Genomic DNA, 24501 nt, shown 5'->3' on the forward strand with positions numbered 1-24501 from the left:
CAGTATATACATCTGCATACATGGTTATAAAAACTGAAGTCACCCAACAAGATAAAGGTAAGCTCATATGTTCAATTCACGTCTGGGGGGACAAATGACAGAGCATGGAAATGAGGCCAAAATAATTTTCGAATGCAAAATCAAATCAATTTTAAGGATATTTGGCAGAAATTATATGCAAATTATTCTCAAAGTGATAAATGTAATATTCTAAGCAAATGAATATCCACCTGGTTTAAAAAGAGCAAGCGATTGTACTGAATAAAATACAGTACAGCTTTCAAATTTGGTGCTGTTCACAAAAACAGAATGAGCGCTGTAGTGTTACATTTAACAATAGCCAATATTTGAAATATGCCATGAAACACAACGTCTCCAATTAAAATCTCAACAAAGATTCACTTGTTTCAACAGGTAATTTAATACAGTATTATACAATCAAACTTTCACAGTAATCATAATTAAGTTTGTCTTAAGAATGTGAATTTCTAACATCGATATAAATAAAAACATCCAGAATCAGTATTAAAGACAATTCTAGGCAACATCACAGTTAAAGACAAAGCATCCTTCATTAACCAAAAGCAAGACAATGGCAAACGACCGAACACAAACACCATCCCCACGGGGCTCTTGCCTAAAGCTTGACTACACCCAGCAGAGAAAGGGAGGAGGATCTCATAAGGTATTGCAAACGTCACAGAAGGAAAATTTCCAGTTATCGATTTATGCTGAATTTCGAAGCTGACGCGACACAATCCTGAACATTCCAAATTATCAGCACTTTGGATGCTGATGATTTTAAATATATTGATTTTATTATCTGATACAATTATTATCCATACATTTCCTGCAGATCCAACAATGATGTCTAATGTGAGATTGGATGTCAGGTTAATGTCTTGGGATGAGAAAGGGATTAAAAAGTAGCAAAACTGATAATGCTTCATCAGTAAGTATTCATCAGTAATCAGTAAGTAGTTTGCACAAGCTCTTGAGGTCCGTTAATCAACCTCAATAGGTTTCTGAGTCTTACCCTTGATTCTGTAACTAAACAAAAATGGAACCCAATGATCTGCATCAAATGTTTTAAACTCTATACAAACAGTGTAAGTTTACCTTTTTGCATCTGGAAATTTAGTGCAAATTTCAAGTCCTTTAAAAATCTGGTTTACATGAACATTTGTACTTCAATCTATTTCTTAAAATTAACTCCAGGTAATGCCACATAAAAGTGGACCTATATTTTAAAAATATGCACACATCGATGATTCTAGTTTTACACGATGTCATTTAAAGCCAATTTGGTTGAAACAGATTACCTCCTATGAATTGTAAACACTAAAAATCGAATGGTTATTACCCATGATAATATAATCCAAAGTTTTTTTTAAAAAAATCAAAGTACATACTTCAGATGACATCACCAATGTTACTTGATGAATGTTAACAGTATTAAAAAAAACTGATGCGATGATCACTAAAACAGAAAACTCAAATGAAAAAAAAAATCAAGTTATACATTGTGCACAGTTAGAATAAACACAAAGATCATTGCTGAATGTTTTATGGATGAAGGCTGCAGTACAGCTAACATTCCTACCCACATCTGGCACATATTCAGTAAATCCTGGATCCCTAACGTTGATGCACACAATGCAACTGGAAGCATCAGCAAGTGACCATTTTACTGCCATTCATCCTCCTTTTATAGCAAAGAAAATAAAGGGACACCCGTCTTTAAGCAAAAATATGTTTTTCAGCATTAATACTCTTGAAACCTCAACCATCTCACTAGTTTTAAAAAGATTATTTCCTGTAAAACTGCCAACCACACAATCTTATTTTAATTGCACCTTGTCAAATATTAGCAACGTGCCTTAACTCAATTTTAGTAAATACATTTGGGTTACGCACATCTTCAGCAATCAGCCTTCATTGATGTGCACTTGGGAAACTGGTTCCTTCTTTGCCTCATCTCAGTTACCAATTTTATAATCTTTGCGTAACCTTTATGCAAGAAATGACTGCTTCAATGGCAAGGAAGTTTCAGAGGTTGGGTTCAGAGGCTCTCACAGTCACCTTCCTTGGTGCAAAAATGGTAAGTTGTCTGGAATGTTCAGAGCAAAGTTAATGTCAATCCAAAGATGCAAGCTGCCAACGTTCCTGAAATGCATTCTGCATGAAAGTGCAAGACTCTGGAGGCATACAAGATGGCTTACTTCAATCATATAGTGCGATCTTTAGAAAAGATGCATTGTCAGTGATTCAGTATTGGCAGAAGAACCATTTATACCATTCAATTTCACTGTCACTAACCCTCTATTTCTTTAATAGCACATATCAAAAAAAAATTAATATGGAAACATCTAGGTATAAACTGGTTTTAAAGTGGACACCAGGCTTAATACTGAAGTGGACCGACCACTGTTGACAAACTCTTACATCAAAGCAGCATTCAGTACTGACTGAACTGCAGACAGATGTTATTTTCTTTCCATAATAGTGATAAGCTGAAGCCTTTCTAATAGTCAATTTGCTGTGCTCTTTAACAAATGAATCTCTTCCTCAGTTTCTTCAGAATCCTCAGCTACTGTGTTCAGTTGAACATGATTGACTCTGGGTCTTGGTTTGTCATTTGGGCCATGTGACGGAGAATATCCTTTTTCGTTATTATGCCAAGGAGACGTCTGAAAGGATAAATGGAAAAAGAATCTATTCAGTGAAAAGGTAGGAAACCAAAGGGTCAGGAAAGAAAGGATAAAGTGGGTGGAAATGACAGGGAGAGTGATGCTAATCCCATCTGTACAGAGCAGAATAAGTGGAGTATCAACATGGAATTTACCAATCCCATTCTCACTTAATGATGATTGTCAATCACACAGACAAAATGTCTGAAACTTTTAGAACGCAGCAAAGTAAACTTTTAAGGTATTTCAATACAATTTAATTCACTCAATTCAAGAATATTGTGTGGTATTAGCAGCATAATTGTGATAAGGAGAGGAACAGGTCCTACAAAATTAATGGGGGAAAAAGAGGAAAGGAAGGAGAAAAGGCTTTGGCCTTAGTTAATCTGGTTAGTACTTTTGGCAACAGCAGGATGCATGAAACATGTGAATCATTAGCAAATTAATAGTAAGCACATTTGCGGGAGGGGAAAAGTTACACTGATCACATTTTCAACTAATACGATTATGTTCGGAGGCTAAAGTAAATTTAAAAATACATTAGTGCCTGATACATACCCACTCACCCAGTGCAAAACACCAAATTGGCAGTTGGTGACTATGAGATCTTATATAGGGGTCTCTCGAGCTTCAGCTATAAAGCATAAAGCATAGTATACATATAGCTAAAGGTGTCATAATCAAGGTAACGTATAGATAGATTTGAGCAGGTTTTAAAAATAAACAAAATATTTCAGTTGAAGCACAAGACCTTAATTGGAATCCACCATTAAGAAAACTCTTTTTAATTTTACACAAATATCTTCCCACTAAACAAGTTCACAACAAAGTCTTCAAAACATAGGTTGAAGACAGGGTAAACATTTTTGGTAGCAGTGCTTGTTGTATAACAATCTGAGGTGTTTCCAGATATATCGTACACATGGCACATGACTGTACAGTGATTCACTACACAACCTGATTATGTTCCTTAAAAAAAGGCTACAGCTCAAGCAATCATGTACTTGATTCGTAACCAAAAGCTCACAGGTGAGAGTCAAACTCTCAAACCCTGGTTTATAGAATTATAGAATTATACAGCACAGAAGGAGGCCGTTCGGCTCATCAGGTCAGTGCCGGCTCTTTGAAAGGAGCTGTCCAATTCAATCCCACACCCCCGCTCTCTCCTCATAGCCTTGCAAGCTTGTCCTCCCCAAATAATTATCTACTTCTCTTAAAAGTTATTATCGAATCAGCTTCCACTATCCTTTCAGGAAATGCATTCAGTTACAATAATAGTGGTTAAAATAATAAATAATCCTTGCACTTGATATAGCACTTTATCACATCGTAGGGAAGTTTCAAAGCGCTCACAGAATATACTGTAAAGTGGATTAACTGGGCAAAATGCGGCAGCCAATTGCGTATATCAGTGTCATAAAGCTAATGGGATGTTGGCCTTTATCTCAAGGGGGCTGGAATATAAAGGAAAGCAATTGATGCTTCAACTATACAGAGCCTTGATCAGACCCCATCTCAAGAACTGTGTTCCGTTTTGGGGACCGCACAATTCCAACAATCCTGGCCAATAATCCCACAATACATTGGCTCTGGAGGGGCTGCAGCGCAGATTCATCAGAATGATACCAAGGCTAAAAAGGTTAAATTACGAGGACAAGTTGCAGAAACTTGGTCTCTATTCCCTGATTGAAGTTTTTAAAATAATAAAGGGATTCGATAGGGAAGCTACAGATAAACTATTTCCTCTGATGGGGAAACCCGGAACAAAGGGGCATAATCGTAAAATTAGTGCGAGGCCATTTAGGAGTGAAATCAGGAAGCAGTTTTTCACCCATAGTGGAAATCTGGAACTCTCTCCCCCAAAAGGCTGGTTCCATTCACATTTTCAAGACGGAGCTAGATAGATATTGTTAGATCAGGGTATTACATTAGAATACATAGCACAGAAACAGGTCATTCGGCCCAACTGGTCTATGCCGGTGTTTATGCTCCACATGAGCCTCCTCCTGCTCTTCCTCAACTAAGTCTTCAAGTGTAACCTTCTATTCATTTCTCCCTCATGTACCTATCTAGCTTTCCCTTAAATACATCTATGCTATTTGCCTCAACAATTCCTTGTGGTAGCATGTTCCACATTCCCACTACTATTTGTGTGAAGAAATTTCTTCTAACTTCTCTATTTGATCTATTTGTGACTATTTTATATTGATGGCCCCTGGTTTTGGTCTCCCCCACAAGTGGAAACATCTTCCCTATGTCTACCCTATCAAAACCATTCAGCATTTTAAAGATCTCTATCAGGTCACCCCTTACCCTCCTCTTTTCAAGAGAAGAGTCCAAGTATGTTCAGCCTTTCCTGATAGGTATAACCTCTCAGTTATGGGATCATCCTTGTGAATCTCCTTTGCACCCTCTCCAGTGCCTTTACATCCCTTCTATCATGTGGGGACCAGAACTGCACACTGGTTTGCTTTTTTTTAATGGCCTTATTAACCCACGTTGCTACTTCACACCTACCTGCCCGTACCCTCCGTTCCTCTGGCTCCGGGCTGCTCCACATCCCCCGCCCCAACCGCCCTACCATCGGTGGCCGGGCCTTCAGCCTCTCAGCCCCGAGGCTCTGGAACTCTATCCCCCAGTGCCTTCGCCGCTTCCTCCCTCTCCTCCTTCAAGGCCGGTCTCAAGACCTTTCTCTTTGACCGTGCCTTCAGCTCCCCTCTCGACTCTCTACCCCCTCCTCGCTCCCTCCCTTCCCTCCCCTCACCCTGACCATTTCCCCCCTGCTCGGGTCCTGACCCAACTGTACAGCGCCTTGGGACGTCCTCCCGACGTGAAAGGCGCTCTATAAATGAAATCTTGTTGTTGTCTTCTTGTTGTTTAGTGAATTGTGTATGTGTACCCCTAGATCCCTTTGCTCCTTTACACCATTTAAGTATTTATTTTCCAGGATGTATATAACTTCCTTATTCCTTTTACCAAAATGTACCACCTCACACTTTTCTACATTGAAATGCATTTGCTATTTAAATGCCCATTCAGCAAGTTTGTTAATGTATTAAGGGATATGGGGCAAGGGTGGGTAACTGGACTTGAGGGACAGATCAGCCATGATCTTATAAAATGGCGGAACAAGCTCGAGGGGCTGAATAGCCTACTCCTTTTACTATATTTCTACAGTAATGGACAATCAATCAGTTTATTCCTCTCTGCAGTGAGGTGGAGAAATCACACTGTTAATAAGAGGCAGACACTGGCAACTCACCATCTGGATGTGAATGCGACTCCAAGGCCGACCACTCCAGGGTGAAGCAGCAAAATCAATCAGACTATTGCAGAAGCATGTTTTAATTGGTCATAAACAAGTGAAAATATATTTACTTTGTACTTAGAGATCATTGCAGAACAGATCTACAATTAGCACCTGCTGCTTCTTTTTTTTAACAGGACTTATTTAATTAAAAAAGGGCAAATTCAAAGTGGCAGGTACAAGCCAACGTGGTTAAGCACAAGCCGACTTTCAATTAAAACCCACAGTAAAGGAAAAACTGAGCAAAATACTAAATCTAAACTTACCTTGTTTGCACAGACAGATAAAACTGATACTGACATCCAATGCGTTTAATCTAGCCTTACTGGAAGGGTCACATTAAAAAAAATCAAATGTTTACTACAGTTATACAATTAAAAAGCTATAAAATTAGAATTCTAATTTTTCAGTCACATTGATAGACACAGAACTGAACCACTCCTGTACACGACTGCATGAACAATTTGAATACATGGGATTATTTGGGTTTGCATATCACAAGTTTCATGCTTCCTCTGACCGCACTTTATTTTACACATTCTAATGGGCAGATCTGACATGACTAATCACCAAAGATTCGACGTTCTGCTTTAGTTGTTCAAGGTGTTCTAATATGTTCTTCTTAGTGATGATCCCCAAGACATTCCTGAAACAGACCATGTTATGCTAATAACTGTGTTTGGCAATAAAATGAAGCAAATCACATTTGTATAGCGTATATATATATATACATTATATATATGCACACAATATATATATACTTTTAAAAGGCACACAAAACAATCCTAGCAGCAATGAAATGTTTTTAAAAAACAGGTGCATGAGTGTTGTCATGCACTTTAAAAATATTCAAAATCGAGCAGAATAGACTTAATTGGCATTAAATTACTTGTGCCATATTAATTCTTAATAGTGAAACATTGATTACTCAAGAAGCTATTAACCGCAAACATATGCAGTTAGTGTTAGGTTACAGAACAGCCTCTGGAGATGAGCTTTACAAACAAACCCGGGGTGATAAATCAATATTATTGGCCTTGCCCCATTGACTACATTATTATTGGTTGTATTTTCCCTTGCCTCTCCACAAACCTGATACCCCACAGTCCATTGCTGGGGTAACCATATAGGAAAACAGCTGTAAATTGCTTAATTCAAAGAAAGGAGGAAAGAAACATGCACATCACTCTTCAAGCCTCTTGGCACAACCTTTCATCCAAATTCAGTAGCAAATACAACACAAACAGTTTAGACTTATTTAGCACCTTTTCACATAGGATAACATTTGGAAGCGGTTTATGGAGACTGAGTGGTAACCCATGCAAGGAGGGAAGTAGTTAAAATGCAGGTTTTAAGCGCTACGATGTCCCATTTGTTGCAGTTTTACGATGTTTTCCATGCTGTCAGGGAAAGGAAATGAGCAAAATGCAAGAATTCTCAGAGAGAGAGAGGGAAGAGTTATCTGAGTAAGTCTTGTAAACCTACAAGCCATCGGATGTAGTTCAGCAGCAATAGCAAAAGCCTGAAATCCGGTTGTCAGTCCGCTAAGCAGCTGCGTGACATCNAAAAAAGGCAAACAATACTTTAATTAGAAAGCACGTGCATAAAAGCACTGGTTTGGCTTTTTGATTAATGTTCACAAATATTTCTCTATTGACACTTGATAGACCTCCTCAACAGTTCTTATGCCCATCACTTGGGGCTCTATTTGTAAACGTATTGGAATTACCATAAGTGGGAATGCGCAGCTAATAAAGAGAGAGAGAGGGAAGTGGCGAGAGTTTTGGGCGGGAAGAGAATGATTGAGGGAGAGGGGGGGAGAGAGAAACAGAGGGGGATGGAGAGTGATTGAGGTAGAGAGAATGATTGAGGGAGACGAAGCAGAGAGGGAGAGGGAGAGAAGCGGAAATAGAGCTATTGAAGGAGAGGTGAGAGAGAGAGGGAGGGGGAGTGAGAGCTAGGGAAGAGTGATTGAGAGGGAGAGCATGAGGGAGAAGGGATGAGATAGAGAAACTGCGAGAGAGAAGCAGAGAGAGAGAGAAAGGGGAAGTGTTTAGTGGTTCTCAAACGGGGCAACCGGCCCTCAGCAACCAAAAGGTTGGACCACCCTGAAACATGCTTTATTTATTATTCTTATAGAACAGTTCTGTTTTGAAACCTGTTTGGTTGTCTCTGTACAGTATGTTTTCTGCACATGAGGTGCAGTACTGAGAAGTACTGTTTATGGAAAGAATGGACTACCATAGCTTTAATATTCATGGGTTAACCATGTTACAGAAACCTTGCCTGAATATCACCAGCTAGTTCAGTACTAGTGTATTTGTTATGTATGTCATATAAAATCAGACTTATTTATAACTTTACATAAGGCATATATGATACGACTTGTGCAAATTTGACATAACTCATACTTTGCATAAGTCATTAAATGTATGGTCCCAACTGATACGACTTATGTGAAGTTTACTGTACTGTAATAGCAGCTCTATACCTGTTCAATAAGTGCTAAGTTCCCCCACAGGAAACGCCTACAGCAATCTGACTGGAAAACAAAAAATCCTAAATACAGAACTAACCATTAAGTCTGGGGTATCAAAAGCAGTGGCTTCAATATAACTGCCACAGGTTTTCTATTAAAAAGGAATTAAGCTAAGTTTGGAAAAGTGCATCTTTAACTGGCTTCTGTTGGCAACATTGCATCTAACATATTGATTCAGATAATGCATCATCTAAAGTTTAATAATATTTGAGAAATCTTTCACAGCGAAAGCCGATACAATACTAGGAGGAAACATCAGAATTTTAAGTGGTTTACAATATAACTATTACATAATATACTTTTTCCATTTAATTTACTTTTTGACACAAAACACGTTGTACAAATGCACAGTCACAAACGAGGCCCATTCAATCATAATTGGAGTAATGCAGTATGTCATTCAACCAGAAGATGGCAACAGCACAAAGTATGAATGCCAACAGCTGCATATGGTGCCTAATTCCACTGCTTTTCTTGATAAGTGCTGCTATTCCACACAACAATGTACATCAACATTGTCAATCATGCAATTAAGTGGCGTTTTGGTTCTCCCCTTCCCCAAATTAATTACATGAATAATAATTTGCACAATTTTGTGACTCAATCCAGTTTCACTGTGGCGAGGGCACTGGCCTCAGATATTGTACGTAATGCAGTGCCTCAGCAAAAAACAACTTCACTGTCTTAAAGCCAGGATATGGATTCCAAGCCATTCGCATCACTCTGATCTATTCATCTGACAAAGGGCAATGATCTTTTCTCTGAATTGATAACCAAGTCCAGTTAAAACAACACACAAATTGGTTTAATCCATGAACTGGAATCCAAACAAGATCTAATGGAACACGAGATTAGATTATTATTGGTTTATACACTTGAAGGACTGTTTATCTGTAAATGGGTCTTAAGTATACGCAATGACTTACAGTGCACACAATGATGTACATACAAACTTCCAGGTGCGCAGTACTGTATTTAGAATTGGGAGCTGAAGCAGATAAGAACAGTCACTCCTACACATTGGATCAAGGCAATCTTGGAGGAGGCCATTCGAAACACTGTCTGGGCTATAACTGGTATGCAGGCAAGGGAAACCAAAAAAGAGAATGAATGGTTTATCTACTCGAAAAGTGGAGCTGCATAAAAAAAATGAAATATTTGTAACAAACCCACTACCAAATGTCTAATATACTTTCAAATCATCATACCTTACAATAAGCTTGGAATATCTATGACTTGCATAATAGAGGTCAGTTTCCATTGTAGAAATTGCTACACCTATATTCATTTGGGAGATTGTATCATGTGTTTGAATAGTAAACTCCACCCTACTCTATACACTTCTCACAGTATTAACAATGAAAAGTGATGCAATCTATACAATGCTTTTGCTTTGTGTTTCAAATGCAGACCATCAAGTTACTCCATCCCACTCTCCTCAGAATATGGTCTTGACCTGATGGAGCACCGTGCTATTGACGCTAGCCCCGCTGCACCAAACATAACTGCTTCTCCGGTGCCCAGTCATTGTTGCTAACAGCAAAAGATAAAGAACAAAAGGTGCAGTGCAAACAGAGACCTCATTAGCGCTCCATTCCTACATACCAGATATCCAGATTTTGCAATAGCAGCTACTTATTTTACGATCAATTTGAACAAAGGTATTGTGAAGCAATGCAGCATTACTTGTACATTCAGTTCTGTACAACAGGTCTTTTCAGGCAGAATTACTGAAGAATTATAGGAACAGGAAAAGTCTATTGGGCTGAGAAAGCTCATCTTTCTATAAGTTTCTTAAGAATATAAGAACATAAGAAATGCTAGACGATAAAAAGACCAAGGTCCATTTAGTTTGCCTTCCACCTTTCTGGCGGTCGCATGCACATATGTCCCAAACTACCTATGTACTATATTCCATAAGGTTATTTCCTAAAAGAAAACTGTTTGAAAGATTAAGGAAATAATTCCGAACTACAGACTTACCCATTATGAGTTACAAGGCACTGCCTTAGGCCCAATTTGCGAAAGATGTCCACTACAATCTCCATTGGTGTATGATCTGTAACTGTGAAAGGACTCATATCGAGAATGCTGCGCAGCTTCAGTGGACGTGGACTATCTGCTGGAAGTGTTGGGGTATGTTGTGTGAAATGAACTCTTGAACTGGTGACAATACCTTCTTGTTTTCTTCTAGCGTTTTCTAATAAAAGGAAAGACATTTTCAAATCATAATAAATGTCAACCATATAAAGCATATTTCTATTGTCTAGGATTGTTATGGACTCGGGTTTTGAGGGGTTTGGATGCTCTGAGCACACACAAAGCCGAAAACCGAAAAGTGAAACAGTTTAAACTTTACTTCATAATAATACTTGCATTTGATAAAGCACCGGGTTCCTACTTGCTGCTTGGTAAACAGGCATGTGGAGCAAGGAAACTTGGCTAACGTTTCGCCATGGCTGGCAATCAAACCCAGGTTCTCTCGCTTGCGAGGCAAGGTCTCTTACCAATATGCTACAGGACTCCATAAAATTACCAGATTGAACTAGTCATGCCTAGTGTTAAATTAAACTTGTTCTTTTAATTAAACATATAAACAATTCATGAGCAGATTCTGATGGAATTTTAATACTTTGCCAACGTGATATTTTATTATATGACCCCCACAGTTTATGATACAGATCCATGCTGGCTGATTTCTTTTTTTTTTAAAAATGCCTTTTTTTAAGTTTAATTCAGCAGCATTAAATCTGAGGCAAAAGTCGTTTTGTCTGCAATAAAATGCTTCTTGCTTTTTTTCTTTTAGATTATAAGTTTTTATACACAATAGCTATTTGACAACATACTCAACTATACTTGATAGGGGTGGGTAAGCAGAACCTTTATGATTCACGGTGACCAACGTAGCAAACAGAAAACAGTTTGCTCTGTCGTTGTTTAGTGATATAATCCTTAACTGGGTAGGCTACTTTACTCTAGGGCACTGTTGATAATTAACCAACTTGGAGTCTTCCTTGCATGTCGAGTGATTCAGGAGAACCCTGCAAACCATGTCATTTAGGCTGATCCCAGCTGGAAGAGCAGCAGAAAAATGACTTGTGTCTCACACTGGTCTGCTCTGTAAATTGAGCTGGTTCTAGAAATGCCCCAATCCACACTCTGGAATTCCTTAATGACATGGCTTCTGTTAAGACATATTAACAAAGCAAGACATTTCTTCGCTAACTGAAATAAGGAACATCGAATAGCAATTGCAGGAATGACAGGTATCCTGACTCACAATAGCACAGAGCATAAGATTCCCCATCTTCAGATTCCGCCAGAAGTCGAAGGCCTCTTCGACCATGCCTACGATCACCTCTCCCCTCCCACTGGCTCAGCGTCAAGCTCCAGCACTATCAAACGCTCTGGGACACTACCCTGTGTGAAGGGTGCTATATAAATACAAGTTGTTGTTGTGGGATGGAAAGCAGATTGTAGCAATCCTTGACTCACTACTCTCTGCTCAACTAGTCAAATCCTTAACCCTTTGCTAGATTTATGTTGTGTTTATATTACGCATTTGTCTCCTGAGGCAATCTTGCAACTTGTAAAGTAAAATGTCAGGCTTTCCCAGCACCAAATTTGGGAAACCCTACTTAGGTGGCAGATCTCTCTTTACCCCTGCATTCAGAAAATCTGATCAGTAACGATAAGATGCTGTACCCGAGTGAATAGACTGGGTGACATTCCATGTGTGCTCCATATTTTGTCATCACACAACAAATTTAATTTATACAGCTCCATTCACGTCAGGAGGACACACCAAGGCGCTGGACAATTAAGAGTTGGGGGTGAAGGGTAGGAGGAGTGCAAGGGTAGCCAAAAACATGATCAAAGTGGAAAGTCTCAAGACAAGCAAGGGAGGGGGCGAGGCGGAGGGATTCCAGGATGGAGATCCAGAGGGTCCTGGCAGAAAAGATGAAGGATTATCACAAATATTATAAATTAAATAATCTTTCAGAACACACAAGCATCACCAGGTATTTTTATGCATGGCAAAACATCATCAAGGTTTTTTCATGATCAATGCTATCCAAAAAGGCAGGAAGATGTGGATTGTGATGCATTACATTAACGATCTATGGAAATGCAGAACTCATACCTAATGCAATGGTGATGTCTCTTCGTAATGCAAATCCAACTAGTCTTTGAGACTCTTTTGATACAATTACAGGAAAACCATTGTACGTTGTTTCATTGATTGTTGCTTCCAGGTCTTCAACCGTCATATCATCCTGGGTCAAAACTGTCAGAGGAACCTCATTTCTTCGGGGTCGCATTACATTTGCAGCTAGTGTCGTGTGAGTAAATTCTTCCTTAGCATCCAAGAACGGGTACCCGTTCAAACGAATATGTGCTTCGTAAATGCCTTCTCTGCCAAATGCATCACCCACCCACTTGCTGGTCATTACTGCAGCCATAAGAGGGACAATGTACTCCAGCCCCCCAGTCAGCTCAAACACAATGATCACCAGTGAAACAGTCATTCTCGTCACACCACCTAGTGCAAAAAAAAATTGTTCAACAAGAGAAATTACCATTTCTTACCAGTGTTATATAATTGTTTCTCTGCCTGTTCAATATCTACATATAAATTCAGAATTTGTACTGCCAATTTAATTGATAGTAAGTGTGATGGGAGGGGTTAGAGATTGAATTTTGACCCATACACAGCAACTTGTCAGGTGATTTTTCCCCACTCCTTGCCACATACAGTATCTTCTAAACTTTGCAATCTGTTACAGCCAATGGATACCTAGACATGTGGCCAGGCTTAAGCATGAGATAGCAACTTGAAAGTTTAAAAGATTCAATTATCAAATTGAAAATGTTTTAGAATCATCACAATTTTCACCCCATACTGCAGGTAAGCAGCTCTGCACTCAATTCCGATGTGGCAATCACTACTGAGAACCACATATTCTTCAGCAAAGGATCTTGTGAAGCAATGATATCTTAACTCACGAGGCCTTCAGGAAATCACCCTCTGTTGGCCTTAACCTACCGTTGCTCTACAAACCTCTTTCGCTGGATGTTAATTCAGAACATGCAAAATAACTCAATTTCTAGATCTTGTATGCAGTAATCCTCAATTTTACCTGGGCTGTTATATCCGTGGCAATTTGAAATTACTGTTTAAATGGGTGCGTTAATGGAACACTTTTGCAAATGTCTAATTATTGCTCTGCAAATATGGGAGATTCAACAATACGATTCCATAAATTGTTTATTAATTAAGGTTTCCTTTCTGTTAAAATAAGCCCTACATCTCCCTATTCCAAAAGTAATTCCTTCCCCCGCCCTCCAACATTTACAGCACAATGATGCTGCCTTGACTTGACTGATGTGGCAGAGAAACATAAGCAAGGCTGTCTAAACTCCTAATGATTGCAAATATATGCACCACACACTAAGGCAGCATTGCAACTACCAGGCACAGGCTATTCTCACAGGAGAATTTCTCCTGATCCTTTCTCAGACCTTTGAAAGTTCCACTGTTACAGGATTTAAAGAAAAACACGATAGGAATTGAGTTTATATTCAACATTAGGACAGAAAGGATTTGAAGTATTTAGCAAACACAGCGCGTCTCAGCTTGGACACCGTTTCTCCAGATTATGAATTTAATGATTGTTGAAAAAAGAGACATTTATGAGCAAAAAATGTTTTCAACTATTATGACTCCTGATCTATCCCGACTGAACGGGCAAGTCTTTAGCAAATCTCTCCCTGCTCTCTGGAACTCTATCCTGGAGTCCTTTTGCCTTGCCCCTCCCTTCCTTAAGATCCCTCTCTTCAACCACACCTTTGGTCATCTTCACCCCTCTGCTCTCTCCCCCCTCCCCCACCTTGGGCTCCCAGTCAGTTGTGTGAAATGCTTTGAGACATCCACTGATAAGGTGCTATATAAATTGCTGCTGTTCTAATGGTTGCAGTGAGGAAGAAATGTGGCAGCAGAAACCTCATCAAAGGCATTTGGGACATTATTAACAGTCATGTCATTAAAACTGCAATAATTGAAGCAAATTTGCCTAATTCAATCTCAGTGCTTCAAGTTTATGAAGACATCTTTCCTAGACAATAGTACATGATGCAGACAGAGAACAGTTCCTTTCACATTAACAAAGTACAGTGAAACCTGTCCATCAACTACTCAGGGGACCTGGCCTTAGTGGCCTTTGAGAAAGGGTTTGTTTTTGTGTTGTCTGTGTCCGGGCTGTTCCAGGTTGGTTGTTTAAACAGGGGAGATGGTTGTTTGAACGAGTTTGACAGTTTACTTCAAACTATTTCTTCCCCTTTGCTTGACTGTTTCCAAGTTGATATCACCACTATGCTGTGTTTGATTGTTGCTAAAGTGAACAACGGTTGAATATTAGGTGAAAAGCACACTAATGTCCCACAAACAGTTGTAGATTGAGTGACCAAATGTTGTATAGTTTGCATCTCTAACATCAGTTTGTGTTACTAGTCAGTTCTGACCAGTAAATATTAAACCTACCCAAACAAGCTGCAGCACCAACCATAGCATAGAGACCTGGAGTGACACAGTCTGCTCCAACATTACACCACTGGTTAAATATGAACCAGTCATGATGGTGATAGGCTAGCTGCTCCACCGCAATCCCCACAATCCTACCAGCAATGGCACCAATCGCCATACTCGGTATGAAAAGGCCTGAAGGTACCTGCAAAAACAGGGGGAAAATTCAGACTGAAACAAACACTGGCCAATATGACTTGTCATTATGAAGCACTTCAGATTTCCGTTTTAAATTGTTCTATTTATCTCACATACACACACACACACACGACACACACTCCCACCCCACATCCAATCATTTTAAAATGTTAAACATATTGGATCCAGACAAAAAGCCTTAGGATATCAACTTTGCATAAAATAGTTTGACTTCAGTCACTTACATATAATCATAGGATCTAAAGGGAGACTGGTATTGCGATTTATTGTAATTCTAAACTCCAATAAAAAACACCATCACCCAATTTCTTGCACAGATTTGTTAAGTGAGAAATTCAGACTCGTGTAAGTAGCTAAATTGGCAACAATCTCTCAGCTTTAATGCAAAAATGTTACAAATAGATTACCTTAATTCCAAAAGTGAAGATGGTCATAATAATTTTGAATATAAGCGCGAGTGCCAGTTTTCCCATGGCATCATAGACTCCTTGACCAGCTGGTCGGTCTGGAATGTCATCCACCAGTTGGCTGACGTTTGTGTCGGTCTGATAATCACAAAGTGATGAGGACTCCAGAGGGCCACAGTCAGTGAAAAGTTCTTTGATCAATTCACTTGTGTTCTTTCTTGTGTACTGATTGGGAAAGGCGACAACTGCTGTAATCACAGTGACTATGATAACTTCCAAGACGGGGAACTTTCCAAACTTTGTGGTTTTCCGACGCCTGCACCAAGCGAGATTAGCGCGAATAAAGAAGGCTCCCCACAATCCTCCAAATACTCCCAGGAGGATAAAAGGAATCAGTTCAAATAAATACCAGGGAGTATGATACTCCACATAAAACAGTACCAGGCGACTGTTTCCAAAAGGATTAATGGAACGCAACACAAAAGCTGCCACTAAAGCAGCAAAAAATGACCTCCAAAGAGTTTTCAAGGGAAAATAGTAGCTAACCTGTAAGAAGAAAGCAATGTTTTAGGTGATGAAATAAGCAAACTGCATAATGTTGATCTTCCAAAATGCAAGTACAATAAATAATTCAAAATAGTAAGTCAAGTCTTTCAGAGAGCCAGCACAGGCTTGATGAGCCCAAAAGTCTCCTTTTTGTGCTCCTTTTTCTACATTTAATCATGGACTACTTTAAAAACATAAATCCTAATTAACTGTCAATCATTATAGGCTGTGCATTCTGCCAAGATCCAATAAACTGGTGAAACTGGCTCAACGGGCTGAAGTTTTTTGTTACGTTTCCTAAACCGATAATAATTTCAGAATATCCAGATTTCAGTGTCACTATACTGTAGCCGGGGGAGGGAGGAAACTCATTTCTCCATATTAATTTTAGTGTTTTTCTTGTAATGCACGCAAGTATGAAAACAGCAACAAATTACATTTATATGGCGCCTTTCACATCCCAAGGTGCCGGTGGTTTGTACCCGAGTCGAGGTGGAAGTCAAGGGGGCAAAAAAAATGACAAAAGCCGGAGTCAAAGACGAAGAACCGACCTTGAAGGCTGTGAGGGAAGGATGAAACATAGAAACTATACCAACTATTTTCCTAAAGCATAATGCTTTACAAAATAATTCTCTTTATGTTTCTGTAAACAGAAGTAGCAAATAGTCATGAATGCTGAACAATTTCAAAGCTGTTTGCAATTGAAAAATACCAATAATACCTCTTCTAAACTGAACAATACACCACCAATTGGAGCACCAAAAGCCACAGATACTCCTGCTGCTGATGCTGCAGACAAAACCTGAAAGAAAAAGCAATTAGATTGTCGATTAGCATAAATTACCCCCCAAATATATTTTATGCTGTAAGAAATGTAAATGCCTTTGATACAATAAACCTGGGGTACCAGTGCTGCACTTTACTCATGTTGTCAACCAGTCAGTAGCTGGGACAATCCTAGTCTTATTCAATGTAGGATTAAGTGCCAAATTATACATCAACCTCTATCCTTGGGAACAAACCTATTTCTTGATCCATTTCTCCTCCAGTATGTTCATGGTTCTATTAACTGATCGGAATCAGGTATCAATTTTACGAAGCCCGGCACTAGATTGTATGAAGTGAAACATGGTCAGCCAGCAAAGTATCTGGATGTTGCTCTAAATGTTGAGGCTTGGAATATGACACAGAACTGGCAGTTCTTTTGTAATGTCACAAAACTCTAGTTCTTCCTTTGAAGGTCTCTTACAATGTCACTGTAATTGGGTTACAATGGTCAAATCTAATTCGTACACATCTAACTTTATAAATAGCTATGTTTGTCCAATGGGCCAGTACAATATACACAAAAACAGTTTGTTACGCAGATGTTAAAAGATGTTACTAAGATAAACTGAAATTCTTCTATTCGGGCCAGTTAAGTCTCACACTTTTATCGTTATACATCACCAAAAAATTATTTTACACTAAACAGTTTGCTAAAACCATGTAGTATTATCAAGTGAATTTAACAGCATTACTGCTTTTAAATGGTAAGAAATAAGAAAAAATGAGAATGAGAAAAAGTCATTTAAACTTCAGAAACTCATCACCCCAGTCCATTGACTCAATACAACTGGATTTTGAATAGTCTCAATGTTTGTGCTTATAACAAGATTACTGCTGGATTATCACACACATTGAAGGCTGGGCAATTTTTTTGCTGACAGCTTCCAAATTTACTTTCAATTCCCATTAGGCCCCCTGGTACCACTTTCTCAGTTTACTTTGAAGTGATATTCTTGGTTACTTATCAATATCATTGGGAATTTTTATACTTTGTCAAGTTGAACACTTTGCTACCTTATTTCTAAATCTAAACATGATAAAACTTACCTTTTTGGGGGTTCAGCTGAGTGTCTGACATATGTACTCATGATCCTCTTAAGCATGGTGATACATTTCCACATGTGTCAGGCACCCATCCGGCAGGGATAAACAAAGCTGAATATATCTGCATAGTTGGGATCAGTATTGTCGCTCTTTGGCGAACCAGTTCCAATACAAATATATTTTATAATGTGGCATGGTAACCAAAAACTGAACAGAGTATTTGAAGTGCAATCTGACTAGTGCTTTGATGATGAACAGCAGTATTCCATTAGTTTTTAAATTGCTTCACTTTATTATCTAGATACAGAACCTACCACAAGTAAAACTGTTCTGCTCATCGCTATGAACTGCTCTACACAAAAAGCACTTCATTTTTGGTGGACAATCACCATGCATGGCACTGATTATCAGTGCCTTGGGACGTCCTCCCGACGTGAAAGGCCCTATACAAATGTAATTTTGCTGATTTTGCTTTTCCATCAAATGTGATAAGAATTGGGGCTCCATCGCAATTCTCAATGCCAGAGCCTCCACTCATATTTATATATTTGGCATTGATTAACAGGATAGGTTCACATCCATCCAATAAATTTAGCATTTTGTTTGTCAGGTGTCTGCCCAGATGGAAAACTTTTTTTTCTTTACAAGTTTCCCTTTGCATATCTCAATACATTTATGTTTATCGCACAATACATACTCAACCTTTCGGACACCTCTAGAAGATGGTCTAAGCTCAATTCCTGGTCTTCATTAGAAAGCATATTAAACTAGAAGGCTGGTGTTTGCGCTGTTTCCTTCATTACACTTAATTCTACCATTTCCTGAAAGGATGCTGAAAAATGTTTCACAACTCCATAAAAGAACATTTCATTTTCACATAGCATTTCATTTTGGTTTCAATTTTGCTTTAATCTATTACAATAAATTTCAATGCAAGGAACTGCACTAGGAATATTACCTCTCGTTTCTTGGCTTCATTTTTGTTGTATTTAGGGAACAGGTAGGAGAAAATGTTACCACAGCAACAGGCCACGTGTACCAAAGGGCCTTCCTTCCCTAAACTCAGTCCTGAGGCAACAGCTAAAACAAGAGTGATTGTTTTAATCAGCAACGTCCATTTCCCCAGGTAACCTCGAATGATGAAACCACTCAGTATAGTTTTGATCTATTAAAAACACAAAACACATTTATTAAAAGAATGAAAACATAATAGACATTTTTTGTTCTTAAAATACGTATTCTTGAAGTATAAATCTTCAGTGGTACAGCACTATACTCCGTGCTTGGAATCATTTTATTTTCTCATTATTACCACTTATCTCTTTTGCTGGAGTTTAGCTCCACAAGCACTTCCGCCAAGAGGTCTATTTTCATGGACAAGCTGAGAAGATGAACATCAGTAGGCTATTTGCTCATTTCGCCCACAAAATACACAGTCAATTCACTTTACAGTATATTCTGTGATGTGCTTTGAGACGTTGCAAGACATGTTAAGGCGTTATATCAAATTCAAGGATTATTATAGAACAATACCCAATGAAAACTAATCTTCCACTGTACATACATATAGATGGCAATAAACTTACTGGTGTAAGTTACAGCCCATTGCCTTTTGGACGTTTGTCAGCATTTTAAAGCCATTGATCAACAATCCTTTCATTGGCTATTCTCCAACGAACACAAGTTCAGGTCTATGAGTCTCTCTTCAAATCACCAATCATTCTTGTCACTCTTCTCTGAACTCTCTTTAATGTATCAATGCCCTTTTTTTCGGATGGGTTGTTCAAAATGCAGCCTTACCATTGATATACAGGTTAGAATAACTTCTCTCAAGTTGTTGTCAAATCTCCACAAAATGCAAAATCAAAATATTGTTAGCATTGTTAACAGCAACCGTTCATTGACATTGAATGATCATCCCACATACTTGTCTATTACTATCTTTATGAATGGAGAGCCATTTACTGCATTAAATTTATTGTTACGAAATTGACAAGATTAGAAAGTTTTAATGCTAATCTGTTTATAGCAGGTGTACCATACTAGTAGTGCAATATAGATGAATTTTGGTGCTAACCAGCCGGTTTCCCATGCTAAAACATGGCGTCCTTCCAGATTAGCAGGTCAGTGTTGTTGCTTTTTGCGTGGGAAGTCCCACTATCATTTCCCGCATGTAATGTGATCAGTAGTACAGATACTTCCTTAGATTATTTAACATTGTTGTGGGGAAAACAAGTGAAGGAAAAATAAAGCAATGTCACCTAAGACTGCCAATGGCCAACACTGGAATAAGTTTTCAAAAATAGTTTTTCAATCTCACCTCAGGAATTCCAGAACCACATGCATATGGAGCAAACACCTTCACCAGAGAGACGGCCAAGAAGGCAAATGACAATGCCCAAAAGATGTACATAATGTAGTTCATTATGTAAGACCCTGGTCCCTGCAAGAGAGATTTCATATTACACTTCTAGGATTGGGAAAAATACTGTTATTGTTCATATAGCATTGAAGTTTTACCAAATATTTACAAGCCTGCAAAACATCTCAATGATACACAATAATTGCAAACATTTCTCATTTTTCTTTCATTTTTGATCTCATTGAGTTGAGAAATTTTACTGTTATGAATAGAGCACTTTCCCATTTCAAGAAGCTTTCACACCAAGACCAAATGTGTCAATGGGATGCTCTCTTTTTACTTAATGACTACAATATGGCTTGAACAATGGATATCAAATCAAGAAAAGTTGTGTGAACTCATACTCATTCAGAAGCAAATTCACATAAGACCCTTATAGCTAATAATACCTAATACTTAAAACTAAGAAACGACATAACAGAAGAAAACCAAGGTCAGGTCCCAGATGCAAAACAATATTTGAAATGTTTTGCATAATACAGAAAAATGGAGACACTCAAACACATTTTTCAGTCCTGAGAAGTTACGTTTGGTTTTCAATAGAATTATTTTGACCCCGTTAGAACCCTATTTTAAAGAAATGAAAAACAAATATACAAATACTGCATTGATGCTGGAAATAAGCAAAAAATGCTGCATTTCTAATAGATTCATCTACTAGTCAGTTAAAAATACAAACCAATAGAAACAGTTTAAAATGTATCCAAAAGCAAAACGTAACCTTTTACAGTAGCTCAGCAGCAAGTGATTGTACATTTGATTCACAACCAAAAATAGTCAGCAGAACCGCAGGACTGAACGAAATATCACAGTATTAAACTTTACCTACTTTGTCTTTTTCATTCCATGAAAAATGCTGAGCCTCCAGATACAAATGCAAAATTAAGGTCCAATTTGATGCTGTTCATAGCAAGAGTCAATAATATAGGGACAAAAAGGGAAATCTTGCCAGGAACAGGAAGCGTTAACTTCATATGCGGGTAACAATCTACTTAAAAAGTCTATCGGAACCAAACAATCTATTTGCAGTCCATTAGGACTAAGTTCCCTTGGGTCAGTGGTGCACTTTGGAAAACTACTGTAACTACTAGAAAGACAGGTGGAAATTCCAACATTAAAATAACCTTCATTTATATGTGTAAATGGGACATTCTCCCGACTTGAAAGGCGCCAAACAAATGTAATCTTGTTGTTGTTGTAAAGACAAATGTAGTATCTTCACCTATGCACATAAAATTGGTCATTTGAGTGAAGTACTAGCACGTGTGTAACTGATTCACAGCTTTCAGATGTTGGGACAAAGAAAGAAATTGCAAGAAAAATGTTCCCCCAAAGGGTCTTATTTGCAGGCGACAATAAATATCACTTAAAAATCTCAGTTATTATTCATTCGAACTCTACTTACATCAGCTTGTCCAATTATTAGCTCGGCCCATGTTTTCCATTGGGGACATTTGTTCCTCGCTTCAAAGGTCGGTTCATTGGATCCCCAGCAGCACTGTTCATGATTAAACCACATTGCATTCAGGCAGATGCCTTCCTTCATATCAGTCATCCAGTCAGCAGCAATGTCTATTAAACCAGCCAAGGCACCTGAAAATGATTAATTTCATAGTTTTACCATTAGTTAAAAAATGAGTGATTCTGCTTTATCTTTTGGCTTAATTGAAACTGATCAACGTAAACTCATATCCACGTTAAAACATGGATGCAAGTTTATCAGTTTTTCTTGCCATAACTTTAGATGTTTGAAAGAATTTCTGACCATAATGGGGAATGAACTTAAGAGGCCTAAAAAGTTAAAATACAAGACACACATATCTGTACTTTTTCAAAAAATGTACTCCATACCAATTGTGGATATCCATGATAGGATCAATAACAATGGAGGCAAATAATAAAAATATTATTACTATAATAATGAATGGTCCAATTCAAGAAGGAATTGATTAGCTAACTGGCAAGGAAATTGACTGAGGAAGAGACAATGGAACATACAACATTTTTTAAAAAGCCTACATAGGAAAAGGAATAGGCCATTAGCTCATCGATCCTGCTCTACCATTTTCTTAGATCCTGGCTGATCTGTACCTCAGTACCAATTGCCTGCGTTTTCTCCATACCTGTGCCCCTCACCGCCCCCCCCCTCCACACCCCAATATCTTTACCAGACAAATATTTATCTACTTTCCTCTTACACTCCCACCAATGGATTTCTACAATCCATCAACTCTAAGACTTCTTATTTCACTACTAACCAGTCCAGCTTTAATTTTTGGATTATGTCCTTTTATTCTGGATTCTGGAACCACAGGAAAGAGTTTCTCCTTATCCACTGTGTCAATTCCCTCTACTATCTTAATCACCTCAACCTCCTCTGTTGGACACAGCTGAAAGCTGCAGGTTGAAAAGAGAGAGCACTCACACCAAGTTCAGCACTGGCAACTGAATTATGCATTTGTGAGATTAGAAAGGCACCAGATATTCATTTGTGACATTCTACATATCTTACCTGATGCCAGACCAGTCATTGTTACAACCAGCCATCCCGACCAAGCATCATATAGGCTTTTTATGAATTCCCACACAGATTCTCTCTTCTTGCTAGTAATCTGAAATGAATAAATATCATATTATGGACCAGACGATGAAATCTTTGACCCACAGAACTTGGTGATTCCACCATGGACCTCACAAATAGCTTAGTTAAGTGTTTTACTGCAACTCAACACCATGATGAGTATTTCTTTAGACTGATGGTATGATGGGAATGATATTACAAATCATTTTAAATATTCCTTCTCCTGGTATCAGTGCTTGTTGAAATAAAAACCAGTCACACAAACTCCCAACCTGAGTAATTCTTTTATGGGACATCACGACTTCTAACAACTTATCTTCATTAATCTGCTTTCTTTTAAATAATAATAATAATCCTTGCATTTGATATAGCGCTTTTCACGTCTTCTAGACATCTCAAAGCGCTTCACAGAATATACTGTAAAGTGAATTGATTGTATATTTGTGCGTGAAATGTGGCAGCCAATTGCGCACAGCAGTGTCCCACAAACAGTCGTGGATTGAAGTGGCCAATTTATTATTGTTTTTTTCTTGATGGATTATTATCAGGTGTGTGGAGTAAGGAAACTTGCCCAAGGTTTCTCCCTGCAGGGAATCGAACCCAGCTTTTGCGCTTGTGAGCCGAGTGCTCTAACCACTGAGCTACAGGACTCCACTACGACCTACAGGCTTTGGAATCCCAGTCTTATCCCAGAACCATTCACTAAGCTAGTTTTCTCTGCCTCATACCTCAACATTACAGGAACTCTCATGCATACCTTGGTTAAATACTTCAGACTTTACTCTTCCAATCTCTTGCTCATCAGCTTCCCTGTTCTACCCTTCGAAAGCTCCAGACCATCCAGAACTCTGCCATTTCTGAATGCATTCTCTCCCGATCAAGTCTCCACAACCCCGTCACCCCCATCCTCACCAGGCTTCACTGGCTCCCCAGTCCCCAGTAATCATGTTCAAGATTGTTGCCTTCATGGCCTTGCCCTGCCATATAAATATAAATTTGTATTGAACTGTATTTGTAACAACATGAGTGAACAACATTGGAGGTGTTACTTTCCATTCTGCTCACACAATTCCTGTCAGGTAGACTCTTAGCCCTGCTACCAACGAAAGAGATGCGAGATGTCTTAACTGAGGCAAAAAAAAAATACAAAATGAAATAATTTGTACAAAATACAAACTTCTCAGCTCCACAAATCTCTGTGCAGATGAGAATGGCTTGTTTCCTTTTCCCTTAGGTTCATATAATTATTAAATGAACTTACCTCTCTGTGTCAAAAGGAAAGTGAGTCAATGTTTCGGGTCCACAACACAACCATTCTGTGTCGTTCTGATGAAGGGTTGTGGACGCAAAACGTTACTCACTTTCCTTTCTCCATAGATGGCTGCCTGACCTGCT

The 24501-nt window shown here is 38.5% G+C and overlaps 1 protein-coding gene across 4 annotated transcripts in view; it reads right to left on the reverse strand.

Moving 5' to 3' along the window:
- Window positions 1–397: 397 nt before the first annotated feature.
- Window positions 398–24501, reverse strand: part of clcn3 (chloride channel 3) — a 54747-nt gene continuing 30643 nt past the window's right edge. For 2 of the 4 annotated variants that reach the window (XM_007895960.2, XM_007895961.2), the window contains 11 exons: window positions 23038–23137; window positions 21931–22118; window positions 20424–20546; window positions 19062–19268; window positions 16953–17033; window positions 15686–16231; window positions 15078–15264; window positions 12681–13079; window positions 10520–10736; window positions 6568–6643; window positions 398–2690 (listed from right to left, as the gene is read on the reverse strand). In XM_007895960.2, coding sequence (XP_007894151.1) covers window positions 2532–2690; window positions 6568–6643; window positions 10520–10736; window positions 12681–13079; window positions 15078–15264; window positions 15686–16231; window positions 16953–17033; window positions 19062–19268; window positions 20424–20546; window positions 21931–22118; window positions 23038–23137 — 2283 coding nt within the window. In that variant the 3' untranslated portion in view covers window positions 398–2531. The remainder of the gene's footprint in view (window positions 2691–6567; window positions 6644–10519; window positions 10737–12680; window positions 13080–15077; window positions 15265–15685; window positions 16232–16952; window positions 17034–19061; window positions 19269–20423; window positions 20547–21930; window positions 22119–23037; window positions 23138–24501) is intronic. The other 2 variants (XM_042342793.1, XM_007895963.2) reach the window with 1 other exon arrangement.

This window comes from Callorhinchus milii, unplaced genomic scaffold (assembly GCF_018977255.1).
Source record: "Callorhinchus milii isolate IMCB2004 unplaced genomic scaffold, IMCB_Cmil_1.0 Scaffold1, whole genome shotgun sequence".
Classification (NCBI taxonomy): Eukaryota; Metazoa; Chordata; class Chondrichthyes; order Chimaeriformes; family Callorhinchidae; genus Callorhinchus; species Callorhinchus milii.